Below are 9,564 nucleotides of genomic sequence, written 5' to 3'. Positions count from 1 at the left end.
TTAAGTCCATTGGCTCCTGGTCTTTTCTGGCAGATGCCCCCTCAATTTAGAAATCGTGCATCTGTTTTATATCCTATGTGTGTGCAAGTCATCATAGTAGTACTATTGTGCCAGGTTAAGCAGAACAGGTCTGTTATTAGACTAATTTGCCATGAAGATGCACAGAGGAGTCTTAACACAAGACACACTTCAGTTAGAGCAGCTACAGTAGACTCCTCATATTACCTCTATACACACTTCAGAGCAGCAACAGTAGACTCCTCTCACCATATTACCTCTATACACAGGTCAGTTTAGAGCAGTTACAGTAGACTCCTCTCACCATATTACCTCTTTACACACGTCAGAGCAGCTACAGTAGACTCCTATCACCATATTACCTCTATACACAGCCAGGTCAGTTAGAGAGCAGCTACAGTAGACTACCATAGCTGCTCTAACTGAAGTGTGTAAAGAGGTAATATGGTGAGAGGAGTCTACTGTAACTGCTCTCTAACTCAAGTGTGTAAAGAAGTAATATGGTGAGAGGAGTCTACTGTAGCTGCTCTAACTGAAGTGTGTAGAGGTAATATGGTGAGAGGAGTCTACTGTAACTGCTCTAACTGAAGTGTGTAAAGAAGTAATATGGTGAGAGGAGTCTACTGTAGCTGCTCTAACTGAAGTGTGTAAAGAGGTAATATGGTGAGAGGAGTCTACTGTAGCTGCTCTAACTGAAGTGTGTGTAGAGGCAGAGCACCAGCTCCCTTTTATAGATAGATATAGATAATGCATATAAATTTATGCACAATACACATGATTTACGGTAAGTGGATATCACTTTATGCATAATACATTAATTATTTAAGTAGTAAAACGCATAATAACATAGGTTTTTCTTAGCTTTTAAAAGTAATCATCTCTTGATAGTAGTATATTGGAGGCTGCAGGTGTGCAGGCTAGCAGGTGTGGCCCACGCAGGGGCGATTTAACGTTCATGCTGGTGCTCTTGAAACCACTCATCATAGGACCAGCTCCCCCTAGTGTTATACAATTTCACGATCTGCATTTGGAGCATTTAAAAGCTGCGCCTTTTGGCATCGCATTTTACGTAATCTACATAAATTGTCTACAAGTAGACCCGACTCTACGTGTATTACTTGCCTGCTCAAGAGAACCTGACAGGTCCATTTTGAACTTTCAGGCAAAAAGAGTGATTGTCTTCTCTATGCTAGCCTAGTATTTGTACGATTATTATTTTCTAAGTAAACCAAAACAAATAGACCAAATGGATTCTGGATATCGATTCATCTGTTGTACAAGACGTTCGTGGATTAAAAAAAATAGAGAATACGATCAGGAAATTGATAAAACTAAGTGACGTCATTCGTGAGCGCCTATACGTATTCGTCTGCTGGCCTCCGAAATGGGCTCGACTCCTGAGCCTTGATTTCTCCAGTTTTCCTCAGCATATCAACTTTTTTATAAAGAAAAGCATATTCGAGATGACATTTGGAGGTACGTTTATAAAATGAGAAAAAGCGGAGACGTCTAAGCTTCCCATGCATTGCCATTTTAGATGGCTGATATTAGTCGAGTAGGAGTGGAGAGTTCACCTAACGTTAGCTAGTAGTTGCTGTGTTAGCTAATGTAGCCTAGCTAGCATGACTCCGCTGGGATGGTGTCCAGTGATAAATTACAGAGCTAACGCTAACTGGGCTCACATAACATTAACATTGTGAACCCACTAGCTACGTGTAGTGTTAGCGCACTCTAATGGGATGCTGTCACTTCTCTGTTTTGGGTAACGTCAACAACACCAAGTAGCTAACGTTAACTTTAGCCAAGTTACCTAGCTAATGGTAACCACATCGTTATTTGATTTCTGATTTGAATTGTAACGTTAACAGTTTGAATGGCGATCGCAAGCATTCCAACTTGCAACTTAATTTTCTAGGGAACAGTTTTCTATTTTAACGTTACTGCACATCATTGTTTCGATTTGTTTTATTTTTTATGAAGGGGCAGGATTTGTTTCACGTTCAGATCTCGTTTGACTCTGTGATGATGATCGTAGTAATACAAAGTTTCTCTGGATCTGTGTGAAGATGAAGGTCGAGTTACTGTCAAATTAGAGGGAATAGCGTAAAGTCCTCCTGAATTTCAAGGGAACAAATTTAAGGCATGCTCAAAAAAATGACTAACACCATGTCACCTTTATTGTAAAAGAGAAATGAAAGGAGAATGAATCGCCAGTTCTCAATAATCTGAAAGCATTTTAGGCTAACAGGCAGCTAAAAGTTTCAACTGAATTAGTACCCCCCTTCCCCCTCCTCTTCTGTCACTTCCTCTCCCTTTGGTTCTGTGTAATCTGCTACTGAGGATCGGCAGCAGAATGTATATCCATGGTGAGCAAATCACCTACAATGTCTCAGTCTGTAAGACCAGGTCAAGTCTAATGATGCTTTAGTGTGCCTCCCATGTGTAGATCTAATTTAAATCTGATGATCTGTATTATTTGCTTATTTTTTCATCCAGTTAGACCATGTCACTGTCATCTTGGCACTGATGAGATGATCATCGGTGCCAAGGTTTTGAATTTCACTCATAAATCCTCGCTTTGTTTTTCCAGGTGAATTGGTGGATGAGGTCAGCCAGGCGATTTCAGAACTGGTTCCTGTGCCGGCTGACTGGCTCGCAAGTTTCACTTCCTGTGTAGTACAGTAAAGCTACTCGGTCGCTCGCAGACGATTGCAATGAAGCAAGCCCAGGAGCGCAATCAGGAGTGTCTGCCTCCCAAGAAGAGGGACCTACCAGTTAGTAACAGTAGTGGAGCTGGAGGGCCAGTGGTGGGCGTGCTTGGTGGAGGGGGAGGTGGCGGCAGTGGAGGCGTGGGTGGGGGCGGCGGCGGTGGCGGTATTGGAGGAGATGAAGTGGCTTCCACCCAGAGCTCCGGGGCCAACAGTGACACTCAGGGAGGGGCCCCATCTGCAGAGTGGCTGCGTGCTCAGCCCGGCCTTCATTATGGAGTGGAGGGTTCAGATGGCATACCAGCTGTGCCTGTCGACCAATACAGCATGCTGTATAAAGTGGCTCTCCCGTCTGTGTCCTACTCACCTACCAGTCTCCACCCAGTGTTGAGCCACATCTCTCAAGCCTACACTGTACACTCCCCTCTCCTGCAGCATCCAGGCATTGCATATCCTCCTCTAGGGTATGCCCAGATCCCTCATTCCTCTCTTATGCCGCTCTCTTATGCTGCAGTACCTTATGCTGTACCCCCTGGCTTCATCCCCAGCTCGTTAATCTCTCCCTCAGGCACCATCCCTCAGCCCCACACTGTCTCCCACCTTGTTCCCTACCCATCTGTCATCCAGGAGGGTGTCGTCTCCCCTCCTCCCCAGGCTCAGGTGGCTGCTCATGCCTTTGCCAAAGTCGCAGCATCCAGCGGTGTCCCGCTGATGCTGCCTTCCGAGCAGGCTGCCCAGCAGCACCTCGGCACCGTGGGGGTCCTGCCTGCCTCAGAGCTCAGCCCCCGAGGGATGCCAGTCTTCTACCACGCCCAGGGCGCCAGGGCCCCCCACCGGGACCTCCACCACAGTGTCCTGCAGGAGAACGAGGCGGAGATGAACGGAGGGGATAAGGAGCAGGCGGCCAGGGAGATGCTATCAGACTCGCTCTATGTTGCCAGAAATGCACGGCTGCTACAGGCAGCATCCAGTTGTGTAGCACTGGAGCTCAGCCAGGAGAGAAGCCTGCAGAGCCGCAGGCTGGAGGAGAGGAGCTCACCTGGCCAGCGCAGCACCCCAGACAGTGACCTGGAGGTAAGACCCCCTCCCCTGCTGGCTCGAGACATGGCCTGCTTATGACTTTTTCCAGTCCTTCAGTTCTTATATCATAGTATTCACAATGATTTGACCTTACCTTTTGCTGTGGTATTTTTATATTCAGTCATTTTAGTAGACCTTTTAGTAGCCTAGGCCTGGCCTAGACATGTCATTTATCTCTGTGTGGGTCTTAATTTGACTAATTTTCTTTCGCAGCAGTTATTTCCATGACTCACTGGCAAATTTCAAATGTTTCAGTCTGCTTCCTTTATTGTTGTGCTGTGGGTATGTAGATCATAGGGCAATCAGTCACAACCATACTTTGTGTTGGAAACGGCTTGATTTGTGGTTGCGCAGATATGCTGAGTAAAACCCACTGTTTTGTTTTGGGACGGTGGTGGGCAGGGAGGTAAGTAGATGATTCCAATGTGATGTTAGTTTCAGTTCAGCTGAAGTCATTTCAAACCACCTGCTTTTACTGCTGGTTTTCAGTGCACTTGTTAGGACAATTTTCATTTGGAATGACCTTGACATTTGGAGGCAGTTCAGTTTAGTAAAGACAGAGTTAGAGGTAAATTGATGGCAAAATGATGCACACAAGAAAGAGTTTTGAATTAAGGAAACTTGGGGAAAAGGGCATTATTACCTTGTCCACTACAAAACCAGTGACTGCCATCACATAAGCCAAATGTAAACCAGACAGAGCATATCTGTCTGGTTTATATTTGGCTTATGGGATGGCTTTCAAAATTTCCACAACTCAAGTTATCAAGCAAGTCCAAAACAGTTTGTATCCCGCCTCTTTTCCTCGTTATGGTCGGTGTGCTTTTTGTTCTGATCATCCTGCAATCTCCCCTCAGAAATCTGCAGGGGAAAATGGGACAGAAGGAATTGTAATGCTTAATGTTAAAACATCAGTTTGGGGGCCTTACTGATAGCTCAGACTGTGGAAATGTAGGCACTAGGCAGTCACTGAGCCAGACACATACTTCATAGCACACTTGCATACAGTGGTGCAGGCTGCTGTGGAAGTGCATTGGGATGCCTTGCCCTTGTTGGAACTTTGTGGTCCACGCTATAGAGCCCTTGATGGAACTTTGTGGTCCACGCTATAGAGCCCTTGATGGAACTTTGTGGTCCACGCTATAGAGCCCTTGATGGAACTTTGTGGTCCACGCTATAGAGCCCTTGATGGAACTTTGTGGTCCACGCTATAGAGCCCTTGATGGAACTTTGTGGTCCACGCTATAGAGCCCTTGATGGAACTTTGTGGTCCACGCTATAGAGCCCTTGATGGCCGACATCATGATGACATCACGGTGCTCGCTGGAGGCCAAACGCCACAGAGCTAATATGTTAGCCAAAATGTCATCTTGCTGTGTTGGTACTAGGTGTCAGAATGGAAGGAGTAATGGTTCCAAGTTCCAACTTGAAATTGTATCGCATACCAGTTGCCACTGCCGGTAAAAAAAATCAAAATCAACTATGATTAAAACATGATAAGATGGATATCACAGCAGACATGTTTCAGGCTGTGAAGGCTGTGGTGAATGCGACCAGAACACTCACATAGCCCGGATTTATTTATTTATTTAAAACTAGAAATCTCACACGCTGTGCGCACTTGATTGTCTTCCAGTCTGAATCCACTGATGCATGCCGTGGTGGTCTGCTGATGGCTAGGCAGAACTTTGGACTGCATGACACAAAACTCATCTGTTAAATCTTTGTATTTTCAAGTCTTGTGGCCTACATGACCTTTCAGGACATAGTTAAGCAATAAGCATCTAAGATCTATATATACGCCCTCAGTTTCTCTTGACTATACGCTTGGATTCTCTCATCCACATAAGGTCATCCTGTTATATCATCCATCCATCGGGTAAGTGTGTAGGAGTCGGCCAATCTAGTTAACCCTTTGAAGTAACAGTCGCGCTCCTGGAGAGTGAGTGACCGTAACGTTGCATATTCAGAGAAACTCTGATTTTCTTCAGCCATTGTTACAAAGCAAGTGTTCGCTAACGTGTTCTGGGGTTACTTTCTGCCTCAACCTGCACTGCGCCCATAAAAAACAATTCCCATTAACAACCCCCCCCCCCCCCCCTTTCTTTCTCTAGGTCCAGCAGGTAGTTGGTCGGTTGGTCCCCTCTGTCCACGGTGGTCGTAAAGAGGTGTCCTTTGCTCCCTTGAACCTCTCTCAAGGTTCCCTGAGAGCCAGAGAAGTCCATGGGGAGACAACGGGGGTCATTTCTGGCCGGACTGCGTACGCGGCCCAGCCTGTGGGTTACAGTGACCACCGAGTGGCCGCTCTCCAGCAGCAAATGGGGCAGCCCGCTCATGCCGTCATGCTAGCCAATGGGCAACCCGTCCTTATTCCTCTGGAGTATCACCCGCAGCATCATCCCCAGCCCCCGCCGCAACACTACCTGTGCCAGGCCAACGATGCCTCGTCCTCCACCACCATGACCTCCCCGATCTCCAACTATAAAATCTGCGACCCCCCAGCCAGAGTGTGCCTGCTTGATCGAGCTGTGGTGGAGCTGAGCACAGCGCAGCAGCACCAGCACCAGCAGCAGCAGCAGCAGCAGCTGCCTCAGCACCTTGTTGTCCCAGCTGCAGCAGATGTGACCCAGGCCTCGGCTCCCAGCCTGGCTCCTGCCCCCTCCTCCTGCAACCCGTCGCACTTCATGAAGGGGGCCATCATCCAGCTGGCTACAGGGGAGCTGAAGCGCGTCGAGGACCTGCAGACTCAGGACTTTGTGCGGAGCGCCGAGGTGAGCGGAGGCCTCAAGATCGACTCCAGCATGGTGGTCGACATCCGCGCCAGCCAGCAGCGACCGGGCCTCGTAGCACTTCAGTTCACTGTGGGCGAGCAGCAGAGCAAGGTGACCATCGACGTGCCCCCGGAGCATCCGTTTTTTGTGTTCGGCCAGGGCTGGTCGTCCTGCAGCCCCGAGCGCACGGCCCAGCTCTACGGCCTGGGCTGCCATCACCTGCAGGTGGGCGACGTGTGCGTGTCCATCACCTTACAGCAGCAGCTCCAGCCACAACCGCAGAAACAACCACAGCACCATCATCTGCAACAGCAGCAGCAGCAGCAGCTGAACCTGTCCAGGACTTCCGGTAAAGGCAACTCTACATCCGGGCCGGCTCACCAGCCTATGGGGCCGCCTGCGCCTCAGCAGCCGAGGCCTCAGTCTCATTTCAGGATAGAACGCGTTCACAGAGAAAGACCGAGGGAAAGAGAGAAGGAGGCAGGTGACAAGGAGGAGGCGATACAGTCGGGGTTTGTCGGCCACACCGAGTTGCCCACCAGACCAAATAGGACCTCAGCAGAGCATGCGAGGAGCCAGAGCAGTTACCATTTGCACACAGAGGGCTCTGCTTGTCCGGGGGCGGCCATGGGAGTGGTGCAGCCTGTGCTGGGCGCCTCTCAGCGGCGCTGGTCATCACCCGGCCTCCAAAGATATGCCATGAAGGGACACGAAGGGCCACGTCCTCAAATAAGCACCTCCGGCCCCTCGAGGCCCTCGTTCATCCCCCAGGAGGTCAAACTGTCCATCGAGGGGCGCTCTAACGCAGGGAAGTAGCATCAACTTTGGTAGCAACTATAGAAGAGAGACTGCCAAAAGTCAGAATGAGTGTGAGAAGGAGAGAAAGAGGAAAAAAAAAAGAGTGAGAATGTAGCCTCAGAATGTTTGAGATTTTGCACACCTTATGAGAATACAAGATCTTTGTTTTTGTCAAGAGCTGTCTGGTGGGTGCTTCTAGTTTGGTTTGGATGTCACTCAGCCAAGGCACTGACGCCTGTGCTCTCCCGGCCAGCTGAGATCTGACAGGGAGAGGGAGCGTAGCTGATGAATGGCCTACCATTAAGTCCAGTGCATTTCTCTTCCTGCCTGCCTCCCTCCCTCCTTCGCTGCCACATTGCATACTCACGCTCAGAGGTCATCAGAGGTCATACTCACGCTCGGAGGTCATCGCATCACGCCTCCTTTTGGACCAAACCGTCTCATTGGAAGATCACGGACTAAGAAGAATGTGTTTGTAGCACAGTGAAGCTCCTCTTTCTGCACGTTCTGCTGTGTTGACAAGATCACACAACCAATGATCTCTGATCCTCCCCTCATTCCTACCATCCTGTTCCCTTCTAAAGAATTCACCCAAAAAAGAGTGGAGTTGCTGACCTCAGTAGCTCCTGTATCGATGGTGACGCCGTGGACGCTAACTGTCAATGTATGTTATGTTATACGTCTCCGGCAGGAGTCGAAAACCTTTACTGTCAGCAGAGCTACTCTCTTCCCTCCCTCCTTCCCTCCTTCCTTCCCGGGAGGCCAGTCTGCAGAGAACGGGATCCTCTCTCAGGCCAAGTGTGGGATATCCCACTCGTCTTACAATCAACATAATGATCAATCAATTTGCCTGTTTCTTCAGCAATCAATTGCCACTCCAAAAAAAGTTCTGCATCGTGCCCTCTGGCTCCCCCCTGAGGGCACTAACATGTGCATGTGTGTCTGTGTGTGTGTGTAAATGCCACAGGTTGGGTTCATGTCTACTTACTTTGTTTTCTAAAGAGAGATATCTTGCATTCCAGTATCATCAGTGAGAATATCCACCACTTCGAGTTTAACGTAAAAGTTTTTCCTTAGAGAATCATTGAACTTACTGAGCAACAGCCTTCCTCCTCACTATACCTCAAAGCTTTCCCGACCAGACTGGTGACTTTTAATTCAGTTAAGTTAAATGGAGGGGGGCACTGGCTGGTCATCACCAAAGTCACCTGTGGGAATGAAGCTGAGAGACGAACCCTCCCACCTCGCTGGCTGCGGACCACATTAGCCTAAAAACCCACGGACACCAGAATGGAAAGTCCTTCTGGTCGGTTGCCTTGGAAAAGATCTTTGGGTCAGAACCCGTGTCTTTTCAGCGACACGGTGTTTCTCCTCAACCTCAACTTGAGTCAATCTCTGCTCAGTTGCCAAGTTTAAGCAATAGTTCTTTTCAGAGCACAAGGCTGGACTGCATCTCTCTGTGAGCTGTTTTCTATCTATACGTCTGAGGTATAAGATCTGTCGTTCTTTTAACCCCGACCTGAAACCTCTTCAGCTTTTTAAAAGTTGACGCACTATTTTGGTATTAATTTTTGACGTTACTTTCAACAGTTCAACACATTCAAAGCATGCCTTTAGGGCAAATCTCTCAAGAAACCATGTATTTCATTATAGATTGAACTGCCTTTGTTGTGTTTGCTTCTCCATTTCACTGATGGTATTTTATTTTCCTAATATGGATTTATTCAAGTGCATCTCCAAGAGAGGCTTGACTCTAAGTTGTGGACATTATCGATTCTAACTTCTGTTTTGTCTTTTGTTGTAAAGTATACTGTAGGGTCCCTTTATTTTGTTACTAGGATAAACTGTATCCAGTGGATCTTAAGATTGTCTTGTGTTGCACATAGAAAACTTCACTCATCGATTTCACACTGACCTTGTAATGGGAATCACAGATGGTAGATTTTTTTTTTTAAATGAAGGGAATATGTTTGAAGTATTCTTGGTGTTTTTTGGTGAGAGAGAAAAAACTGACTTGCATATTTAACTCTGTTTACAAATTAGCCAAGATGAATGCTGCAGTTTCCTCCTGACAGATTTTTAGCATCGTCACTGAGAAAATCCAAAAAAGGGTGAATTTAAAGATTTTATAAGTGCAATTAGACCGGACGCTAAATCATTCAGATGTTTATAATGAGATGGCATTCCAC

General features: G+C 47.6%; 1 protein-coding gene across 1 annotated transcript; it reads left to right on the top strand.

Annotated features, from left to right (window-relative positions):
- Positions 1 to 2,732: 2,732 nt before the first annotated feature.
- atxn1l (ataxin 1-like) lies at positions 2,733 to 7,508 on the top strand (the record flags this gene model as incomplete). The annotated part of the gene is made up of 2 exons (XM_083650961.1): positions 2,733 to 3,800; positions 5,921 to 7,508. 2 exons carry the CDS (start codon positions 2,733 to 2,735, stop codon positions 7,391 to 7,393), a joined length of 2,541 nt encoding a protein of 846 aa, XP_083507087.1. The 3' UTR covers positions 7,394 to 7,508.
- Positions 7,509 to 9,564: the final 2,056 nt, after the last annotated feature.

Source organism: Poromitra crassiceps, assembly GCF_964638095.1.
Source record: "Poromitra crassiceps genome assembly, chromosome: 14".
Taxonomy (NCBI): Eukaryota; Metazoa; Chordata; class Actinopteri; order Beryciformes; family Melamphaidae; genus Poromitra; species Poromitra crassiceps.
Note: the sequence above shows the minus strand (reverse complement) of the source record. Positions and strands in the feature narration are given on the sequence as shown.